Source organism: Triticum aestivum, chromosome 2A (assembly GCF_018294505.1).
Source record: "Triticum aestivum cultivar Chinese Spring chromosome 2A, IWGSC CS RefSeq v2.1, whole genome shotgun sequence".
In the NCBI taxonomy this organism is placed as follows: domain Eukaryota; kingdom Viridiplantae; phylum Streptophyta; class Magnoliopsida; order Poales; family Poaceae; genus Triticum; species Triticum aestivum.
In genome coordinates this window covers 711,381,779-711,404,451 of record NC_057797.1, presented here as the reverse complement: position 1 = coordinate 711,404,451, position 22,673 = coordinate 711,381,779, and the positions used below count along the sequence as shown (strand labels likewise).

Here is a 22,673-nt window from a genome sequence, read left to right as displayed (position 1 = left end):
TGACATATACATGTTCCTATGACTATGAGATTATGCAACTCCCGTTTGCCGGAGGAACACTTTGGGTGCTACCAAACGTCACAACGTAACTGGGTGATTATAAAGGAGCATTACAGGTGTCTCCAAAGGTAGATGTTGGGTTGGCGTATTTTGAGATTAGGATTTGTCACTCCGATTGTCGGAGAGGTATCTCTGGGCCCTCTCGGTAATGCACATCACATAAGCCTTGCAAGCATTGCAACTAATGAGGTAGTTGCGAGATGATGTATTATGGAACGAGTAAAGAGACTTGCCGGTAACGAGATTGAACTAGGTATTGGAATACCGACGATCGAATCTCGGGCAAGTAACATACCGATGACAAAGGGAACAACGTATGTTGTTATGCGGTCTGACCGATAAAGATCTTCGTAGAATATGTAGGAGCCAATATGGGCATCCAGGTCCCGCTATTGGTTATTGACCGGAGACGTGTCTCGGTCATGTCTACATTGTTCTCGAACCCGTAGGGTCCGCACGCTTAAGGTTACGATGACAGTTATATTATGAGTTTATGCATTTTGATGTACCAAAGGTTGTTCGGAGTCCCGGATGTGATCACGGACATGACGAGGAGTCTTGAAATGGTCGAGACATAAAGATTGATATATTGGAAGCCTATGTTTGGATATCGGAAGTGTTCCGGGTGAAATCGGGATTTTACCGGAGTACCGGGAAGGTTACCGGAACCCCCCGGGAGCTAAATGGGCCATGATGGGCCTTAGTGGAAAATAGAAGAGGCAGCCCTACATGGGCTGTGCGCCTCCCCCTTCCCCTAGTCCTATTAGGACTAGGAGAGGTGGCCGGCCCCCTCCTTCTCTTTTCCCCCTCCGCGAATCCTATTCCAACTAGGATTGGGGGGGGGGGGGATCCTACTCCCAGAGGGAGTAGGACTCTCCTGGCGCACCCCTTGTGGCCGGACAGCCTCCCCCCTTTGGTCCTTTATATACTGAGGTAGAGGCACCCTAGAACACACAAGTTGATCCACGTGATCTATTCCTTAGCCGTGTGCGGTGCCCCCAGCCACCATATTCCTCGATAATACTATAGCGGAGTTTAGGCGAATCCCTGCTGCTGTAGTGCATCAAGATCGTCACCACGCCGTCGTGCTGACGGAACTCTTCCCCGACACTTTGCTGGATCGGAGTCCGGGGATCGTCATCGAGCTGAACGTGTGCTCGAACTCGGAGGTGCCGTAGTTTCGGTACTTGATCGGTTGGATCGTGAAGACGTACGACTACTTCCTCTACTTTGCGTCAACGCTTCCGCAGTCGGTCTGCGTGGGTACGTAGACAACACTCTCCCCTCTCGTTGCTATGCATCACATGATCTTGCGTGTACGTAGGAAATTTTTTGAAATTACTACGAAACCCAACAAGCGTGTCATGCGAGGCGGTTTCCTTGGCACGTCTCGTCGAAGCAGAGATCATGTCCCCTTATTCCGGGATTCTCATCAATACGGGCATGGGTAACCCAACCGCGCCATTGATTACGGCGCTTGGGGATAAGCGAGTTTTACCAGGCTGGTGGGGACACGTAGTTGCGTCCACCCATATAAGGGGATAAGGATGCACCTTTTCACCTACGCCTTCTTCCTCCTTTGCCTATCCATTCTTGCGCACTCGAGCTCCAGTGCCCAAGTCCGCACTCCCCACCTCAACCTTCTCCAGCCATGTCCGGAGCGGGAGGCAAGTGGATGGTCTCCTCCGTCACGGAGGGACACATCAAAAAACTGAGGAAGGCCGGATACTTGTCTAACGACATCGCGTACCGGCTTCCCGAAGAGGGGCAGCTCCTCCCCACCCCAAGGCCCCATGAGAGGTAGTGTTCCTTCCCCACTTCCTCCGCAGACTGGGCTTTCCTATCCACCCATTCGTCCGGGGACTCATGCTCTACTATGGCCTGGATTTCCATGATCTGGCCCCGAACTTCATCCTCAACATCTCGGCGTTTATCGTCGCGTGCGAGGCTTTCCTCCACATTCGCCCCCATTTCGGCCTATGGCTCAAGACTTTCAATGTCAAGCCAAAGGTGGTGCGCGGCAACCAGGCGGAGTGCGGAGGCGCCATGGTGGGCAAGATGCCCAACGTCTTATGGCTCGAGGGCTCCTTTGTGGAGACCCTGAAGGGGTGGCAATCAGGGTGGTTTTACATCACCAAGCCGCATGACCCAGAATGGGTCGCAGCCCCCGAGTTCCGATCCGGACCCCCTACGCGGCTCACCTCCTAGAAAGAGATGGGCCTGTCATGGGGTAAAAAAGGAGAGCTAACCAGACTCCAAACATGTGTCCAAACCCTGGTGGACAAGAAGCTCAAACTTTTCAACGTAGTCCAGGTTATGCTCATCCGCCGGATCCTCCCGTGTCAACAACGGGCTTTCAACCTGTGGGAGTTTGACCCGGCGCGGCACCGAACTCTGAGCAGGCTCTTCGACACGATGTACGAAGATGCCTGGAAGGTGCTTTTCAAGGGCGCCGAAGCCCCCGCATCCGCTACCGAGGATCACGGATTCACCACGCAGCGTCACGCTCGTGCGGTAAGCCGTTTTTACCTTTTATAGGGTATTAGTTTTTCATAGTTTGACTCTATGCAGGATCTAAGCTCCCTTACCTTTGACAGGATTGGCAGGAGACGTCCGGACAGATCAACTGTCCGGCTCCTTTGCCCGAAGGCCCAGCGGACGCTCGTTTGGCGAAGCTGCTGGTTCCGGCACCCTATGTGGTGCCGGAGAAGAAGGCCAAGAAGAAGGCCACGGGAACTCGAAAGAGTGCCCGGCGCCAGGAGGTGTCGGAATCATCATCCGACAACTCCAAGACGCACTCCTCCCATGAAGACGAGGAGGTGGAAGAAGAGACCTCTCCCCCTCCAGCGGGGGAAGGGAAGAAAAGGAAGGTTGCACCAATTGGGGAGGCCGAAGGGTCCAAGAAGGGGAAAACCCTTCCTCCGGACTACTCCACCAACACCGACGACGGCGAAGAGGAGTGGCCGCTCAGGGCCAAGCCCCTGGCGAAATCGTAAGTATCCGGATACCAGAGTAATTCGTAGTATTCCTTTATTGCACATCTTTCCCTTATGTCGAATATGATTATGCAGCCCACCCAAAGACCGGCTCGACGCGTCGTCGAGCGGTTCACTGGACTCGTCGGATGTGAATTCGCTTTCGACGGCTCCCCCCCCCCGCCCTACGGACGATGCCGAAGTGTTGTCCCAACAGGTTCCAAGCCAGGGGGAGGTGGTCCTGGAGGCGCCGCAAGGTGACCTACCGGACTCCAGGTGTAAAGGGGATAAAACCCCCCAGGGCTCCAAGTACGGCTCTAGGCCGGACACCACTCTGGAACCTTCAAAGGTTCCAGAGTCCGGTGGGCGACCTCCTTCCAAGAGGAGCAAGCCCTCCGTGCCGGTGACCCCCGTCCAGCCGGAGGCGCCGGACAATCTGTTGGAGGCGCTCAAAGGCGCCTCCATCGACGAGGAGCACCGCACCATTATGAGTGCGGTGGTCCAGAAGGTTCAGTCCGCCAAGAACGGACTGACTGAAGCTTGTGCTAGCCTTTTAACAGGCTTTGAGGTAAGTAAAGAATGTGTAAATAATATTACCACATAGACAGTAGCCCCTGATGCTCTGTTTGGCGTTCGGGAAGAAAAGCCAAATAGAGGATCAAATAAAATCGCAGGAGTCTAACAAAAAGGAGTCAATATGCATATGCAGGCTTAATTCTCTGCTGGCGTCCGCCGCACTGACTGCGGAAGTGGACACGCTAAAGCAAAGCTCGAGCAGTTCGAGCAAGAGCTCGGGCGTGCCAAGAAGCAGCTCGAGGACAAGGAAGGTAAGAAATACCTTGTTTAAATATATATAAAAAAGGTGCAATTGCAAAAAATGACAGGATTATCGTGGCTATTGTAGGGGCCATGTCTGAGGTGGCGACCCTTAAGCAAGCGCTGCTCGAGGCCGAGAATAGGGCGGCCACGGAGCGCACCTAGCGGGAGAAGTATGAGGCCGAGGTTGGCAAGGTGCGGCAAGAGCTCCGGGCTCTCATGGAAAAACATGAGAGTTTGGAGCTTGACTCAAAGACGCGAGCGTCTGAACTCGCGATGGCTATTGAAAATGCCAAGTCTGCCAAGGCCGAATCCCAGAAGACCCTCCAGGAGTTGGATGAGGTGAAAAAGATAGCGGCGGGTAAGGCATTCTTTATGCAAAGCAAACACATAAACGTGAGTTACTTGTTACTTACCCGAATTCGGAGCTCTCCAGGAGCATTCGCAGATCTTCCCCGTAGCGTGTCCGATGCCGCCGCATTCTATCGAGCCGAGGAGGGTAGCTCGACAAAGAAGGTGTTCTGGTCTCAGTATGGTGAGGCCGGACACCTCGTGCCCCTGAGAGACCAGCTGAAGCAACTGGTCGAGCTCCACAAGGCGGCCGAACAGGCCATGAAGGGCCTCATAGTTCGGCTGTGGCCTGGGGAGGCTCTGCCTGGGAGCTATTTTGGGCTGGTGCAGCGGCTGGTGGGGGCCTGTCCAAGACTTGAAGTCATCAAGCGCTCCGTCTATATTGAAGGTGCCCGTAGGGCCCTTGCCCATGCTAAGGTGCACTGGGGCAAGCTGGATGCTGAGAAGCTTGTGAAGGACAGGCCACCACCGGGGAAGGAGCATCGCAAGCCCGAGAATTATTATAAGGATGTTCTGAAGGTGCCTGCCTTATGGCGGATGAATGTTCCAGGGATGTAATTTTTGAGTAAAACTCGCTTGTTTTGTCCTGTGCGCTGAAAACTTGTTCATATGCGCTAAGCAATGCTGTTGGAATTTAAAATATTACCTTCTGTGCGGCTGTTTATCAATTCTGAGAGATGGCGAGTTGTCGGTTTCTGCCCCCGTGCCTCTAGTGCTGGGGTGTTCGGGGATAAACCTGAGCGCTCTTTTTCCCATGTTTGGGTCCTTCAAGGGAGGCGCTCAGCCCAACGAACAAGGCAATCGGACTATAATGCGTGAACACTCTCACTTAGCCATAGAATTCTATAATTTTAAATTTCGGCGAAGCCCCTGGTATTCGGAAGACCAATTTCGGGGCGCTATCCACGCCTTGGCCGGACAGAGCCGACTCCTCGCTCTAAGCGGCATAAGTCTTTAGGGACTCGAAAAACCTCTCGAACAGCGACCAGCTCTCGCTTCATCATGACAGTCAGTTTTAGCTTTCTCTGAGGTGCTCGACCCAGCTCAACTGGGGCACAATCGCAGTAGTTCTCCTAGTGCTACCTTAGCCGATATAGCGGAACGTAAGGCACCAAAACATAGGAGCCGCGCAAACCCAACTATTGACCCAAAACATGATTCGGAGTCGATGCATATAATGCTATAAGTTCGGGGTGCCGCACTTGTTAAAGTGTTCGGACTTCTCACACCATATTGAGGGGTACTAAAGCCCCTGGCGTATTTTGGCCGTACCAAAGTGTACGGGTGTAACATGTCGTTAAGGAACATATATTTGTAAAAAAAAGAGTAATACAAAAATAGACAAAGGCTATGCATTGTTTATTAAAAAGGGCTGCGATCAAAGCAGAACGATACAAATAATGCGATAAGCAAAAGCTTGGACTATTTAACATGTCCGTTCTAGGGGCAGGCTGCGGAATGGTAAGCGAAACAGGTATACTGCTTGTGATAGAGACCACCTGAGAGTTTCGTAGTGCGGCATGGCTTGTCTGCTTCCCTGGTTCTTGCATCGTTTGTGCGGCAATTGAACTGCCGAACAGGCCTTCCAAAGAGTGGAGTCCTGAAAGTAAGAGAAAATTAAAAAAATCGGTAGCCCCTGGTGCGGTTTAAGCCGTGTTTCGGGCGTGCCGTGATGGTGCCCCTCCCCCTGTACCCATGGTATTTCTAGAGCGTAGTTATGTACGCGAAGTACTCGTGTCGCATTTTTGCGAGGGCTGGGGTTGGGGCCGCATTGCTACGCCTGCTCGGAACGTGCCAAGCGGTCTTGTTGTAGGTTACCCTGGGCGCGCTTGACGATGTCCGGACGTTTAATGGCCGGACTGGAGAACTGCCTGGAAAGGCTGCTTTGTACTTCCGCAGCAAGGGCCGCCGTGTGCTCCTCCGTTCAGAGAGAGCGTTCGGTGTTTCCATTGACCGTAATTATTCCTCGAGGGCCTGGCATCTTGAGCTTAAGGTATGCGTAGTGCGGTACCGCATTGAACTTGGCGAATGCGGTTCGCCCGAGCAGTGCGTGATAGCCACTTCGGAATGGGACTATGTCGAAGATTAACTCCTTGCTTCGGAAATTATCCGGAGATCCGAAGACCACTTCAAGTGTGACTGAGCCTGTACAGTTGATCTCTACACCTGGCATTACGCCTTTAAAGGTCATTTTGGTGGGCTTAATCCTCAAGGGATCTATGCCCATTTTCCGCACTGTATCCTGGTAAAGCAGGTTCAGGTTGCTGCCGCCATCCATAAGGACTCTAGTGAGATGAAATCCGTCAATGATTGGGTCTAGAACCAATGTGGTGAATCCGCCATGACGGGTGCTAGTGGGATGGTTCCTTCGATCAAAGGTGATCGGGCAGGAGGACCATGGGTTGAACTTTGGGGCGACTGGCTCTACCGCGTATATGTCCCTTAACGCGCGCTTCTGCTCCCTCTTGGGGATGTGGGTTGCGTATATCATGTTCACCGTCCGCACTTGTGGGGGAAAACCCTTCTGTCCACTGTTGTTCGGCGGCCGGGGCTCTTCGTCGTCATCGCTATCCAGCCCCGTGTCTTTATTTTCGGCATTTAACTTGCCTGCCTGCTTGAACACCCAACAATTCCTGTTGGTGTGATTGGCCGGCTTTTCGGTGGTGCCATGTTTCTGGCACAAGCGGTCGAGTATTCGGTCCAAACTGGACGGGCCCCTAGGATTTCTTTTGAATGGCTTTTTCCGCTGACCGGATTTATAGCCTCTAAATCTGGCATTAACTGCCGTATCCTCAGCATTGTCGCCGTTAATGCGGCGCTTCTGCTTGTTGCGACGCGACCTGCCACTATTGTCCCTGGTATCTGAATTACCAGGGTTCTTGGTCATATTGTTCCTACGAGCAAGCCAGCTGTCTTCTCCCGCGCAAAAGCGGGTCATGAGTGTCGTGAGTGCTGCCATAGATTTCGGCTTTTCCTGTCCAAGGTGCCGGGTAAGCCACTCGTCACGGATATTGTGCTTGAAGGCTGCTAGGGCCTCTGCGTCCGGACAGTCGACTATTTGATTTTTCTTTGTTAGGAACCATGTCCAGAATTTCCTGGCCTATTCCTCTGGCTGCTGAATTACGTGGCTTAGGTCATCGACGTCTGGTGTTCGCACATAGGTGCCCTAGAAATTGTCGAGGAATGCGGCTTCCAGGTCCTCCGAACAACCGATTGATCCTGCTGGCAAGCTGTTAAGCCAATGCCAAGCTGGTCCTTTAAGCTTGAGTGGGAGGTATTTGATGGCGTGGAGATCATCGCCGCGGGCCATGTGGATATGAAGGAGATAATCCTCGATCCATATCGCAGGATCTGTTGTGCCATCATATGATTCGATGTTTATGGGTTTGAAACCCTCGGGGATTTGATGATCCATTACTTCGTCTGTGAAGCATAGTGGGTGTGTGGCGCCTCTGTACTGGGATATATCACGACGTAGCTCCAATGAGCTTTGTCCACTATGTTCGGCCCTACCGGATTTGTGTCCGGCGTGACGGTTACCGTCTCGATTCGTGGGGCGCCCACGCGATCCGTAGATCGATCTTGTTTGCCTTGCCTTGTCCTCCAACATATCTCGCAGGTCTGGCGCATTTTCCCGTGCCTTGATACGGGGTGTGGCTTGAGTGGAGGGCCGAGAGGCCTCTCTGTCGCGGCCACGAGGTGGCCGGTCAGCCGTATCAAGTGCTGGTGATATAGGCTTAAGTGCTTCCTCCTCTAATCGGGGTAGCACCCTGCGCTTTGGGTAGCTCTTGGAGGGGCGTTCGAGTTTATGCTCTTCGGCCGCAAGGACTTCAGTCCATCTGTCGACTAGCAAATCTTCATCAGCACTAAGTTGTTGCTGTTTTTTCTTGAGGCTTCTTGCCGTGGCCATAAGCCTGCGTTGAGAACGCTCTTGCTCGACGGGATCCTCTGGCACGACGAATTCGTCGTCGTCGAGGCTTGCCTCGTCTTCGGAGGGAGGCATACAATTATCGTCCTCGACCTCTCTGTCTGCCGCTCTCTCATGAGGGCTGGCTTCTCCATCCTCCTGTGATGAATCTTGCTGGAGGTGGTTTTCTTTGGCACTCTCCGGAGTATTATTATCTCCCGTGCTGGAATCACCGTATTTGCTTTGGCGGAATTTTGAGCGGCGCCGCTGACGCCGGCGCTTAGGCTGTTTCTTGGAGGGGTCATCCTCCGCTGTTCCATCGCCATCTCCTTCTTTTGGGGTGTCCACCATGTATATGTCATATGACGAGGTGGCTTTCCAGGGCCCAATAGGCGCTGGTTCTTCATCGTCTCCTGCATCGGCGTCCATACCGTCGATGTCTTCGGAGTCGAAGTCGAGCATGTCGGTTAAATCGTCGACAGTGGCTACAAAGTGGGTGGTGGGTGGGTTTTGAATTTCTTCATCGTCCGTATCCCAATCTTGCTGACCGTAGTCCGGGAAGGGCTCTAATGATAAAGAGAGAGACTTTAGTGTCTTCAGAATATCGCCGAAAGGCGAGTGCTGAAAGATGTCCGCGACAGTAAACTCCATGATCGGCGCCCAATCAGATTCGATCGGCAGGGGCACGGAGGGTTCGGAGTCCGGAGAGGAGTCCGGCTCCTTGGAGTCACGAGCCTCGCGGAGTGCGGGGCTGGTGTTCGGCTCGATCGTCGTTGGGATCGCAGGCCCCAAGGCGGCGTCCAATCACCCATCCTCGATCGGCGCAGTTGGCTCTGAATTAAGGGTCGAAGCTGATGCGGGTGCGGCCTCCAGGGCACTGTTCGGCGGCAGAGCTAGATCATGCTCGTCGTGACAGTGCGGCACGCGCGGCAGTGGCTCGAATCCGTCGAGGATCAAGTCCCCGGGGATGTCAGCCGTGTAGTTTAAACTTCCAAATCTGACCTGACGGCCAGGGGCATACTTTTCGATCTGCTCCAGATGGCCAGGTGAATTGGCCCGCAGTGCGAAGCCGCCGAAAACGAAGATCTGTCCGGGGAGGAATGTCTCACCCTGGACTGCATCGCTATTGATGATCGTAGGAGCCATCAAGCCTAACGGCGACGACACAGAGGAACTCTCAATGAAAGCACCAATGTCGGTGTCAAAACCGGCGGATCTCGGGTAGGGGGTCCCGAACTGTGCGTCTAGACCGGATGGTAACAGGAGGCAAGGGACACGAAGTTTTACCCAGGTTCGGGCCCTCTTGATGGAGGTAAAACCCTACGTCCTGCTTGATTAATATTGATGATATGGGTAGTACAAGAGTAGATCTACCACGAGATCGGAGAGGCTAAACCCTAGAAGTTAGCCTATGGTATGATTATTGTTCTGTATGTTGTCCTACGGACTAAAACCCTCCGGTTTATATAGACACCGGAGAGGGTTAGGGTTACACAAAGTCGCTTACAATGGTAGGAGATCTAGATATCCGTATCACCAAGCTTGCCTTCCACGCCAAGGAAAGTCTCTTCCGGACACGGGACGAAGTCTTCAATCTTGTATCTTCATAGTCCAGGAGTCCGGCTGAAGGTATAGTCCGACCATCTGGGCACCCCCTAATCCAGTACTCCCTCACTCTTCTAGCCAACTTGTTAGAAGTCCAGCATATGTTCTTCAACACTAGCCAGGCGAACAAACGACATTGCCGGGGGGGGGGGGGGTGTGTGCTCTAGATTTCCATGTAAATTCCACCGTAGGAGCTACCTCACGGTCAAATTTTACGAGACTTGATTTCAGACAAATCTTATATGCGAACTAAAAACGACCAGAGGGAGTATTATCATCTTTTCTCTTTTTTATTCTTTTCTTTCTCGTTCTCTCTCTTCATCTCTATCAATCACATACATGTGATTGGACATATAAGGAAAAAAATAGTAGCATGGCTACATGCCAAGGATTTGGATCCCAAGTGCATGTTTTTTCTCGCGGGGCACCAAAATTCTCGGTTACCGCGGTATCCGTGAAATCCCGAAAAAAATTCGAACGAAAATTGAATTTGAAATTTGAATTCAGTTTTCTTTCCTCTACTATAGATTAGGCCTGGACTCCATTTTATCGTGAACCACCTTGTGGCGCAATGGTTACGTCTTGTGGGTGTTTCTCTTGCCTTGAGGTTGCCGGATCAAATCATTCAGGCAACATTTATTTTTCACATGCATCTTCCTTTTTTTCCTAAAATTTGTGCAAAAAATGTGCATCCTAGAGACTCGAACCCGAGACCACAGGGCATATAATTAAAACGCCCGTGCTTACAAGTACGCCACCACAGCCTAGCTGTTCGTTCTGAGTTCCTAGCGTATCTAACTTAACTTTCGGAGTTTAAATTCAAAAATTTCGAAAAAATTCAAACTTTTTCACTCGGTACAAAGGTTTCTCGTGGGGTGGCGATAAACACGGTTACCGGGCGGTATCCCAATATTCCGCCCGGTACCCATAACCATGCTACATGCACAGACAGAAAAAACTCAAAACGGACACATATGAAAACTGACCGAACACACCCGCGCATGTTTGAGGGGCTAAATTTGTAAAGTCCGGCTATTGATGTCAGAATACACTCTCTACAACAGACTAGACCCTCTGTGTTGACCAAACAAAATAGAGCTTTTTACAGAAAAGAGTAATTTATCTTGTCCGCGGACCGTGGGTGCACTGCAAAGGGCATCTAGTCTGGTCCGAAACCATCGTCCATTTTCTGTTATCCAAACCTAAGCCATGTCGGCACAGCAAGACTGCCGCCGTACGGTTGGCCCCGCCGGCCACCTTCTTCTCCCCTTGAATCAAACTTCCCGCCAGATTTGGAGTCAACCTGGTCTCTTTCGTCGCCTGTTGACGCGCCGCGGGTTGACTCCACAGTCCCACACAGACGTGGACGCCATGGTCCGATGTAGTAGCTTAAAAGCAGTCGCCAATTCATTCGATTCGATCACATATCCACATGTGATTCAAGTCTGAAAGGAACAAAGATCCCACGTGAAATGGTGGCTCGTCACACTTGGCCGCTGCCGCTCGTGCTCGCTGTCCTGGCGGCGGCATTGCTCGTGGCGGCGCCGGCCGTGGCGGACGCGTCGGCGCCCGTGCACCTCGAGGCGCTGCTGGCGTTCAAGAAGGGCGTCACCGCCGACCCGCTCGGCGCGCTGTCCGACTGGATGGCGGGGGCTGGCGACGCCGTCCGCGGCGGGGTGCCGCGCCACTGCAACTGGACCGGCGTCGCCTGCGACGGCGCGGGCCGCGTCACGTCCATCCAGCTGCTCCAGACCCAGCTCCAGGGCGCGCTCACGCCGTTCCTCGGCAACATCTCCACGCTCCAGCTCCTCGACCTCACCGAGAACGGCTTCACCGGCGCCATCCCGCCGCAGCTCGGCCGCCTCGGCCAGCTCCAGCAGCTCGTCCTCGCCGAGAACGGCTTCGCCGGCGGCATCCCCCCGGAGCTCGGCGACCTGGCGAGCCTGCAGCTCCTGGACCTCAGCAACAACTCCCTCAGCGGCGGCATCCCGAGCAGCCTCTGCAACTGCTCGGCGATGTGGGCGCTCGGCGTGGACATCAACAACCTCACCGGCCAAATCCCGTCATGCATCGGCGATCTGGACAAACTCCAGATATTCGAGGCCTTTATGAACAATCTCGACGGTGAGCTTCCGCCGTCATTCGCCAAGCTCACGCAGATGAAGTCGCTGGACCTCAGCGCCAACAAGCTGTCCGGCTCGATCCCGCAGGAGATCGGGAACTTCTCGCACCTCTGGATTCTTCAGATGTCGGAAAACCGTTTCTCCGGCCCAATCCCGTCGGAGCTCGGCCGGTGTAAGAACCTCACCAGGCTCAACATATACAGCAACCGATTCACCGGCGCCATCCCTCGCGAGCTTGGGGAGCTCGTGAACCTGGAGGAGTTGCGCCTGTACGACAACGCGCTGTCGTCCGAGATCCCGAGCTCGCTCCGGCGGTGCACGTCGCTGCTGGCGCTGCAGCTGTCCATGAATCAGCTGACCGGCTCGATCCCACCGGAGCTCGGCGAGCTCCGGTCGCTGCAGACACTGACACTCCACGCCAACCGGCTCACCGGCACGGTTCCGACGTCTCTGACGAATCTTGTCAACCTTACATACCTGTCGCTCAACCAGAACTCTCTGTCTGGCCGGCTGCCGGAGAACATCGGGTCGCTCCAGAATCTCCAGAAGCTCGTCGTCCACGCCAACTCCCTCTCCGGCCCGATCCCAGCGAGCATCGCCAACTGCACGATGCTCTCCAACGCGAGCATGTCAAACAACGAGTTCACGGGCCACCTGCCTGCTGGGCTTGGCCGGCTAAAGGAACTCGCGTTCCTTTCAGTTGGCGCCAACTCGCTGACCGGAGGCATACCGGAGGACCTGTTCGACTGCGGCAGCCTCCGCACGCTGGACCTGGCGTGGAACAACTTCACCGGTGGTCTGAACCGCCGCGTCGGCCAGCTCGGCGAGCTCAGACGGCTGCTTCTGCAATGGAACGCGCTGTCGGGGACGATACCGGAGGAGATCGGCAACCTGACGAACCTCATCGACCTGAAGCTCGGCGGGAACCGGTTCGCCGGCCGAGTACCGGCGAGCATCTCCAACATGTCGTCTTCCCTTCAGGTGCTGGACCTGTCGCACAACCGCCTCAACGGCGCCCTGCCCGACGAGCTCTTCGAGCTCCGGCAGCTCACCATCCTCGACCTTGGGTCGAACAGGTTCGCCGGCGCGATCCCCGCCGAGGTCTCCAACCTCCGGTCGCTCTCGTTCCTCGACCTTTCGAAGAACAGGCTGAACGGCACGTTCCCCGCCGGGCTCGGTGGCCACGAGCAGCTCCTCACGCTGGACCTGTCGCACAACCGCCTCTCCGGCGCGATCCCCGGCGCAGCGGTCGCGGCCATGAGCACCATGCAGATGTACCTCAACCTGTCCAACAACGCGTTCACGGGCCCGATACCACGGGAGGTGGGCGGGCTCACGATGGTCCAAGCCATCGACCTGTCGAACAACCAGCTCTCCGGCGGCATCCCGGCGACGCTGGCCGGCTGCAAGAACCTGTACTCGCTCGATCTCTCGGCCAACAACCTCGTCGGCACCCTCCCGGCCGGTCTCTTCCCCCAGCTCGACCTCCTGACGACCCTCAACGTCTCCCACAACGACCTCGACGGAGAGATCAACCCTGACATGGCCGCGCTGAAGCACATTCAGACGCTTGACCTGTCGAGCAACGCGTTCGCCGGGACCATACCGCCGGCGCTGGCGAACCTGACGAGCCTGAGGGAGCTCAACCTGTCTTCCAACCACTTGGAGGGCCCCGTGCCGGACACCGGAGTGTTCAGGAACCTGAGCGTGTCGAGCCTGCAGGGCAATCCCGGCCTCTGCGGGTGGAACCTCCTCGCGCCGTGCCACGCCGCCGGCGCTGGGAAGCCGCGGTTCTCGAGGACAGGGCTCGTGGTGCTCGTCGTGCTGCTGGTGCTGGCGTTGCTGCTGCTCTTCTCACTCGTGACGATTCTAGTTGTTGGCTGCCGGCGATACAAGAAGAAGAGGGTGAAGTCTGACGGCTCCTCCCATCTGTCGGAGACCTTCGTCGTGCCGGAACTGAGGAGATTCACATACGGCGAGCTGGAGTCGGCCACCGGCTCGTTCGACCAAGGCAACGTGATCGGGAGCAGCAGCCTGAGCACGGTGTACAAGGGCGTGCTCGTCGAGCCGGGCGGCAAGGCCGTCGCCGTGAAGCGGCTCAACCTGGAGCAGTTCCCGGCCATGTCGGACAAGAGCTTCCTCACGGAGCTCGCGACGCTGAGCCGGCTGAGGCACAAGAACCTGGCGCGGGTGGTCGGGTACGCGTGGGAGGCCTTCAAGATGAAGGCCCTGGTCCTCGAGTACATGGACAACGGCGACCTCGACGGCGCGATACACGGCCCCGACGCGCCGCGGTGGACGGTGGCGGAGCGGCTGCGCGTGTGCGTCTCCGTGGCGCACGGGCTCGTGTACCTGCACTCCGGCTACGGATTCCCCATCGTGCACTGCGACGTCAAGCCCTCCAACGTCTTGCTGGACGCCGACTGGGAGGCGCGCGTCAGCGACTTTGGCACGGCGCGGATGCTGGGCGTCCACCTGACGGACGCGGCCGCGCCCGACTCGGCGACGTCGTCGACGTTCCGGGGCACCGTCGGGTACATGGCACCAGGTACAGTCTACAACTTCTGATTTCAGTGATGATTTCTGAACCTTGTTCTGAACTTCTGATAACATTTTCTTGTCTCCTGCGATGCAGAGTTGGCGTACATGCGGGGCGCCACGCCGAAGGCGGACGTGTTCAGCTTCGGTGTCCTGGTGATGGAGCTGTTCACCAAGCGGAGGCCGACGGGGAACATCGAGGAGGACGGCGTGCCGATGACGCTGCAGCAGCTCGTCGGCAACGCGCTCTCCAGGGGCCTCGAGGGCGTCGCCGGCGTGCTGGACTCCGGCATGAAGGTGGCCACCGAGATAGAGCTGTCCACGGCCGCCGACGCGCTGCGCCTGGCATCGTCGTGCGCCGAGTTCGAGCCCGCGGACCGGCCCGACATGAACGGCGTGCTCTCGGCGCTCCTCAAGATGAGCAGAGCCTGTGGAGGAGACTAGAGCCGAGCTGCAGCATTTGCTCCATGTAAGAGGAGATTCCATCTTTTTTTCAAAGTTTTAGAAGAAGAGGTTCAATCTTTCGAGTGGTCTGGATGGCATTTTGTTGTGCTCTTGTTCATTTTGGGTGTCACAGACAAGCAAAGCTGTTTTTGTCAACTTATTAAGGGCTTTCCCTCAATTTCATTAGCTGGGCCACACGGGGAGAGGATCATGACGAATAACTGAGCCTTGTAAGCGGTAGCCGCCAAGTATATCCCTTGTTGGAGTGCTTTCACATAATGTTATCCTTAATTTGTTCGTTAAGGTAAAAGTCATGCAGAAGCATCAAAAAGTGAAGAACTCTCAGATATAGTCAACAAAGACTTTTTTTGAAACTATGATAATTTTTATAGTAAATTCGGAAACTATACACCCTAATGCAGAAAAATCAAAAGTATCACCCTGTCGGCCTCCTGTTAGCCGAAGAGGGACTTTTCGGCCTACCATTGGCCGAAAAGTCCACTTTTCGGCCTACCGCTAGCCAAAAAGGACTTTTCGGCCAACAGTTGGCCAAAGAGTCCCTCTTCGGCCAACACCGGCTCTACTGTTTTAGAATATTCATTTCAATTAGGATTTTTAGTATTTTAATATGATTCTTTTTGCATTAGATTAGAAATTTTATGAAGTTTCTGTAGATATCAAGTTTGACTAGATTTTAAAGTTTGAAATAATCCTAAAAATAATCCTAAAAATATCTACTTTTAAATCTAGTCAAACTTGATATCTACAGAAACTTCATAAAATTTCTAATCTAATGCAAAAAGAATCAAATTAAAATACTAAAAATCCTAATTGATATGAATTTTCTAAACAGTAGAGCAGGTGTTGGCCGAAGAGGGACTCTTTGGCCAACTGTTGGCCGAAAAGTCATTTTTAGCCAACGGTTGGCCGAAAAGTCTCTCTTCGGCCAACATGAGGCCGACAGGGTGATACTTTTAATTTTTCTGCATTAGGGTGTATAGTTTCCGAATTTACTATAAAAATTATCATAGTTTCAAAAAACAATCGTCAACGAAGACATCGGTGGAGGAATTGATCTTTAAGATCCAAGCATGTCATGCACGATGGCACGCCTTAGTCCTGGGAGGGCACCACCATGCGGTGGCAAGAGATGTGTGTGTGCGCGCGCTGTACGTATTGTGGACCTCGAACCAGGCTTGCATGTGTAGTGCTAGTGTGTGCGAGTGAATGGCTAAAAGCCGAAAATTGTAACCGAAGAAAGCAAGTCTAAGGAAAGGAAATAAACTATGAACTCTCCTGCTCTCTCTCTCTCTCTCTGTGCGCGCACGCGTTGTTCTTTCTTCACCTTCACATCAGGCTAGCCACCGATCTCACGCCAGCAATCACACCGGCCAGGGGACACAACACTTGGTATCAGACTCAAGTTGATTTTTCACGGGGGCCTTGTGTTTGGGCGATCTCCATTTCCCTCAGCCTTGAGCTGTAGAATCCCATATGAAGGTTGGGGATCGAGCGCTTGATTTTGGTAGGCACCTTGAACCCTGTAAATCCAGACAATGGTTATCTCGACTTTGAGCAGAGTCACCATGGCGCCAGCATAACCCTCACCATAGATCCAATTCAGCCTCAAGGCTATGAGGGAAGATGTGGCCCAGTCAGAGGAGGAGATGGGCCAAATATGTGCCACTCTAGCGTTACTCCAGGGCCAAATCACGACATCCAGTATGCAGCATCAGCATCTCCTCGAGCAGGTTGACCTGATCGCCAAACTAATGTAAGATGGCGTGCGTAAGCATGATCCAATTGATCATCGAGTCGTTTCTGTGGAAGAACACCTAGAGGCGTTGACGCGCCGACAACTAGTTCGCCCTCCGAAGGAGAAAGATGACCCTGAGCATGATCCGATGGCACTAGTGGGCAAGGGTACGCTCACCCTTGTCCGCCTCAATTGGCAGGGAGCGACACCGGGTGCGGGATCAGCGACTGCAACTCCGGGCATGGGATCAGGTGGTGACCACACGGTGGGCGGTAGCGGAGGAGGTAGACTTGGTGGCGGTGACAGTCTTCTTGGCGCTGGCGGCGGTACACTAGGTGTTGTTGGCGGCGGTAGACTGGATGGCGCAGGTGGCGGGATTCCTCTTGGTGGACGCCATGGCATGCTCCGGAATGTTGAACCACATGCTCGCTCCCAGCTTCCTAAGATGTCCTTTCCTCGGTGATCAACCCTGGGTCTGGAGGGACAAGCGCCTGGATTATTTTTGGCTCTACAACATACACCCATCACTCTGGCTCACTTCCGCAACATAACATATGGATCGCAATGCGAATCTGTGGCTCCAAGCGTACAAGCAGCACCATGAGGTGGTGGCCTGACCAGATTTCATAACTGCGGTGGAGGCCAAATTCAGAGCCACAATTTCATCCTGGTATACTCTTTCAGTAGTCATAGCTTTATCAACGATGACATGCTCTTACATTTGAACTGCAAAGTGCAGCCTCTACCACCAGGTGCGAGCTTCAAAAACAGGGTTAGTCCAAGAAAACACTCGGCTTAGGTCAATCTAGAGTAAATTCAATTTATACTAAGCTTCTATACTTTTGTATTAGTCATTTTATCATTCTACAATAATGATTATAGTTTAATTATTGGGGTAGTTAATCATGTACCATTGTTGCTAAATATTATTTATAATCATTTAAACATTGTTATAGACAAATATAATGCACATAAATGCAAATACACTTGTGTTGTGTTAAATGTCTTGTATTTGCAACAACAAAAAATAGACAACTTCATAGACAATATAGTGCACATTTAGTGTATATATGTGTGTGTTCATTTATCTTTTAATATATCGTGATAGAGTTCTCTAAAGTGAATGGTCAAAGGAAGATCTTAATATCGGTTTCTAGTGTATGATTAGGTAAACATATGTATTGAAACTTCTAGAGCATAAGATGAAAAATTGGCATTGATTCTTACCAATTTTTTCGTGGTTAAATATGTCTTGCAATGACAATTGGCTAGTAATTAGTTGACAGTGTGTGCATGCTCTCTATACTCTGGATTGAAATAGCATCGCTTATACTAATCACTGGTGACATAAAATTACCTTGGTTTCTACTACTTAATTGTATTGACAAGATCATTTGCAATATGTTTGCTATAATCTAGTGCATGAAAGTTCCCTTTGCTAGTTTCTGGAATAAAAAGTTGTGTGATGTGTCCCAAAAACATCATGTTTTTTGTCCATTTTGTTCATGTCCGCTTTTTCATTCTCACATATGTCTAGCCCATTTATGACTTTTATGGCCTATATTTTTTGATTGCTGCTATCTAGTAGTTTGCTTTGTTTTACTTAATTTTTGGTTTTCAAGGTATTTTAATCTCCAATGAACACTTCTTAATTGCCATCAAGGTGTTTTTTTATCTCCAATGAACACTTCTTCATAGAAGAAGGAGTGAAGATCGCATCCTCAAGATGACTCACATGAAGTGACCAACGTGCAAGTTGTTTGTCCCATCAAGATTAACATCTCTTTTTGGGTCATCTCAATCCGAGATTGTATGCAAAATCTACTCTCAGATTTGTAAAGAAGGAGGACTAGAGATCAATACGAGCAACAATACAACCAAACATAGTCATGGCGGTGCCCGTACTAAGCACATTAAAACATAAAAAATGGTATAACGTCTGATGGTAACTGGAACTACGTTGGTATTTCCCCGGAGAGGGAGGGATGATATAGCACAGCGACGGTAGGTATTTCCATCTGTTATGAAACCAAGGTATCGAACCGGTGGGAGAACCAAGCAACACAACGTAAACATCACCTGCACAGAAACAACAACACCACGCAACCCGACGAGTTAAAGGGGTTGACAATCCCTTCCGGGGTACGGCGCCTCAAGATAGGCAAGCGGACGTGAGGTAAATTGTAGTAGATTGATAGATCGAACGCCAAATAAAATAAAGATAAAACACAACAAGGTATTTTTGTATTTTTTGGTTTAATAGATCTGAGTAAAAATGCAAAGAAAAAGTAGATCGCAAGGCAAATATATGAGAAAGAAGACCCGGGGCCGTAGGTTTCACTAGTGGCTTCTCTCGAGAAAAATAGCAAACGGTGGGTAAACAAATTACTGTTGGGAAATTGATAGAACTTCAAATAATTATGACGATATCCAGGCAATGATCATTACATAGGCATCACGTCCAAGATTACTTGACCGACTCCTGCCTGCATCTACTACTGAAAGTGCGTTATATCGACTAGAGGGGGGTGAATAGGCGATTTTTATGAAATTCTTCACTGAGGAATTTGCCGGTGAGGAAATTCCTTAGCAAAGAACTACTAGCAGCGGAATAAGTACTCAAAAGTAAAACATAACAGAATATAAACATAGTCATCATGATGAAATGAAGACAGGCACAGAGTACAGGAAGCGTAAGCACAGGATAACACAGGATGAAGACAAACAGACTGAAGAAATTGAACTGAGGAAATTGAGAAAGTCTTCAGCCAAAGTCTTCAAACACAGATATGAACAAACACACAAAACAGTTATGAGGAAATGAAAGAGTTGAGGGAATAGAACCAGTAAGCTTGGTGAAGACAATGATTTGGTAGACCAGTTCCAACTGCTGTCTCAGTTGTACGTCTGGTTGGAGCGGCTGAGTATTTAAAATCGAGGACACACAGTCCCGGACACCCAGTCCTGAACACGCAGCTCAGGACACCAAGTCCTCACCGTATTCTCCTTGAACTAAGGTCACATAGACCTTGTCCAATCACTCGTGGTAAGTCTTCAGGTGACTTCCGAACCTTCACAAACTTGGTCACTCGGCGATCCACAATTCCTCTTGGATGCTCTAGACCATGACGCCTAACCGTCTGGAAGAAGCATAGTCTTCAAAGGTAACAAGCGTCGGATCCACGCATGATCAATCTCTTCAGTGATGCTCAATCACTTGGGGGTTTTAGGTGTTTTGCATTTCGGTTTTTCCTCACTTGATGATTTTCGCTCAAAGTCCTCGGAGGATGGGTTGCTCTCAAATGACAAGTGTCAGTTTCTGTCGGAGCAGCCAACCAGCTAGTGGTTGTAGGGGGCGGCTATTTATAGCCTAGGGAGCAGCCCGACATGATAAGACATAAATACCCTTCAATGATATGGCCGTTAGGTGGATAGATATTTTGGGACAGCTGGCGCATAGCACAGCAACGGTCGGAATTTTGAGTAGCAAAATCCTCAGGGCTATCATGTTCCTCACTATGTAGGCGATTCGCACTGGCGAATTCCTAACTCCTCAGTCAGAACAAATTCCTCAGAGACCAGAAGAACTTCGTCTCTGTCACTGAAGAATATGACTGGACTGTATGAGATTTCCAATGGCTTCACTCGAAGGGATTGGTAGGTGTAGGATTTTGAGTTGAGCATCACATGGAAAATTTTCCTTAGTATTTCCTCGACCCCCTTTAACAGTACGGTGTTTCCTATGACTCAAGAAAGAGAAATGAAACTACGAAAACAAAAGTCTTCACGCTTCATGTTCCTCAAATGAATACCAAGTCTTCAAGGTCACACCAATTTCTTCACTTCCAAAGTCTTCAGAAAGTCTTCAGAAATCCAAAGTCTTCAGTCGAAGAACTTCATTTTTAGGGGTCGACTTTCTCTGTAAATATCAAACTCCTCATAGACTTATAGACCTGTGTACACTCACAAACGCATTAGTCCCTTAACCTATAAGTCTTCAATACACCAAAATCACTAAGGGGCACTAGATGCACTTACAATCTCCCCCCTTTTGGTGATTGATGACAATATAGGTTAAGTTTTCAACAGGATAAACATATGAAGTGTACATACTGATATTGAGGAATTTGATTGCAAGATATAGAAGAACTCCCCCTGAATATGTGCATCGTGAGGTATTTGCTTTTGAAGCATTTGACACTTGAAGAGTAGAATCATGGAGATCTCCCCCTATATCTTGTAATTCATACACGCATTTGACATATAACAGTGAAGAATTTGAAATGCATGATGAAATATGGTGACTGATGTAATTCAGCATGCGTGCATTAGCATATATGAGGAATAAGCATGCAGAAAAACATATCAAAAGTATCATAGCACCATCGGGTTTAAGTTTACAACTCGATCCAATAAAGTCTCAAAAGAATGAGAGTTGTAACTTAAAAAAACGCTCATATAGAAAGACCCGCTTGAAGACTAACTCAAAATTCCCCCCCTTTGTCATCAAATGACCAAAAGGATCGATTATGAGGACTAACGCCCCTGAAGAATATCAAGTTGATGAAGGAGCGCCAGCATTGTTGGGGTCGTTTGTCGTAGTAGGGCCTGCAGCAGTGTCGTCCAAGTCTTCATTCTCATAAGTGTCGCGCGATGAAGAATATGAGCTGGCCACCAAGGAAGGGACCTTAACCTTCTTGAATTTCTTCGGTGGAGGTGAAGACCAGTCAAAATCTTCCTTGAGACCCATTTTCTTCAGATCTTCTTCACCATACAGATGTGACAGAATTGCCCAGGTGCGACCGAAGACTTCATGAAGGTAGTAATGGTTTTTCTTCACTGCATTGTGTGTAGCAGTCATGTTGTGAAGAAATGAACCAAATTAACGCTTAACCCATTTATGATTTCGATCCACCTTCTGGTGAAGACTAAGCAGAAGCTCACGATCAGTCATCACACGAGGAGCAGTGGCTTGAGGAGTAGACTTGGGTGCATTGGCAGAGTCATGTGTGGCAGAGTCATCATTGGTGGAATAAGAGGCAGCTTTGCAAAACTTTCCATCCAATGGATAAATGCCTTCATCTATAATAGCTGGTGCCTTGCCCTTTTCATTAACTGAGGAATAGGTCCGCTTGAGGACTTCAATTGGGGGCAAGTAGCTGAGGTGATTCTGAAAATCAGCTTTGTAGTTGAGTGAAGACCTTGTCCAGAGGAATCTCATAATCCAAGGTGCATAAGGCTTCAGCTCAAACAGAGATAGTGCAACATTTGCCAGAGTCCTCATGAAGAAATCGTAATAATTGACAGGAATGCCATGAACGATATTGAATAGCAGATTCTTCATGATGCCAACAATTTCCTCATCAGATGAGTCGTGGCCTTTGATAGGACTCATTGTCCTCGTTAGAATACGATAGACAGTTCTGGGCACATAAAGTAATTCCTTCATGAGGAATTTGGTTCGTGGGGCCTGACCTGGCTTCAAAGGTTTCATCCGAACTTGCATGTAGTGATTTGTAAGCTCAGGTTCACTGTAGATGCAACGAGCTTCTTCAAGGGGAGGACTGAGTGGTAAGGCACGGGGCAATTCAGTAGCTGGTGCTGTGTAGTGAGTGTTCTCAGACATCCAGTCCAGCACCCATGAATTCACATTTTCAGAATCTCCTGTGATGTGCAGCGTCGCATAAAATTGAAGAATCAGTTCTTCATTCCAATCACATATGTCATAGCAAAAGTTTAACAGTCCAGCGTCATGAAGAACACAGAGGACTGGCACGAAACACGGCAGAGATTCCATATCCACATGAGGAATGTGCTCATGGTAGAAGATTTTCTCTTTGTTGAACAACACTGAGGAATTGAAATTTTCTTGACTAGCAGTCCAGAAACGCCTCTTCCTTATACGAGCAGAATCATATGGGTTGTAGTCTTCGAAGAATACGTGCTCGCCGAAGAAATCATCAGCCTTCAACTTTTGCTTGCGTGAGAATGGATCCTTTGGCTTGGGCAGAGGAGTGTCAGTGAGTTGCATCACGACCTCAGGAATCGCAATCTCAGGTTCTTTAGGCTGAGGAATTTCTGGTTCCTCTTCAGTGGCA

General features: G+C 50.9%; 1 protein-coding gene across 1 annotated transcript; it reads left to right on the top strand.

The window, feature by feature from the left end:
* Nucleotides 1–11,098: 11,098 nt before the first annotated feature.
* LOC123190448 (LRR receptor-like serine/threonine-protein kinase FLS2) lies at nt 11,099–15,124 on the top strand. The gene is made up of 2 exons (XM_044603090.1): nt 11,099–14,385; nt 14,473–15,124. Exons 1-2 carry the CDS (start codon nt 11,187–11,189, stop codon nt 14,817–14,819), a joined length of 3,546 nt encoding a protein of 1,181 aa, XP_044459025.1. The 5' UTR covers nt 11,099–11,186; the 3' UTR covers nt 14,820–15,124.
* The last annotated feature ends 7,549 nt before the right edge of the window (nt 15,125–22,673 follow it).

Excerpts from the sequence above, each read along its gene's own strand:
- LOC123190448 (XM_044603090.1), top strand. The coding sequence starts at position 11,187 with ATGGTGGCTCGTCACACTTGGCCGCTGCCGCTCGTGCTCGCTGTCCTG. Across the intron at positions 14,386-14,472 it reads CGTCGGGTACATGGCACCAG|AGTTGGCGTACATGCGGGGC; the intron begins GTACAGTCTACA and ends CCTGCGATGCAG.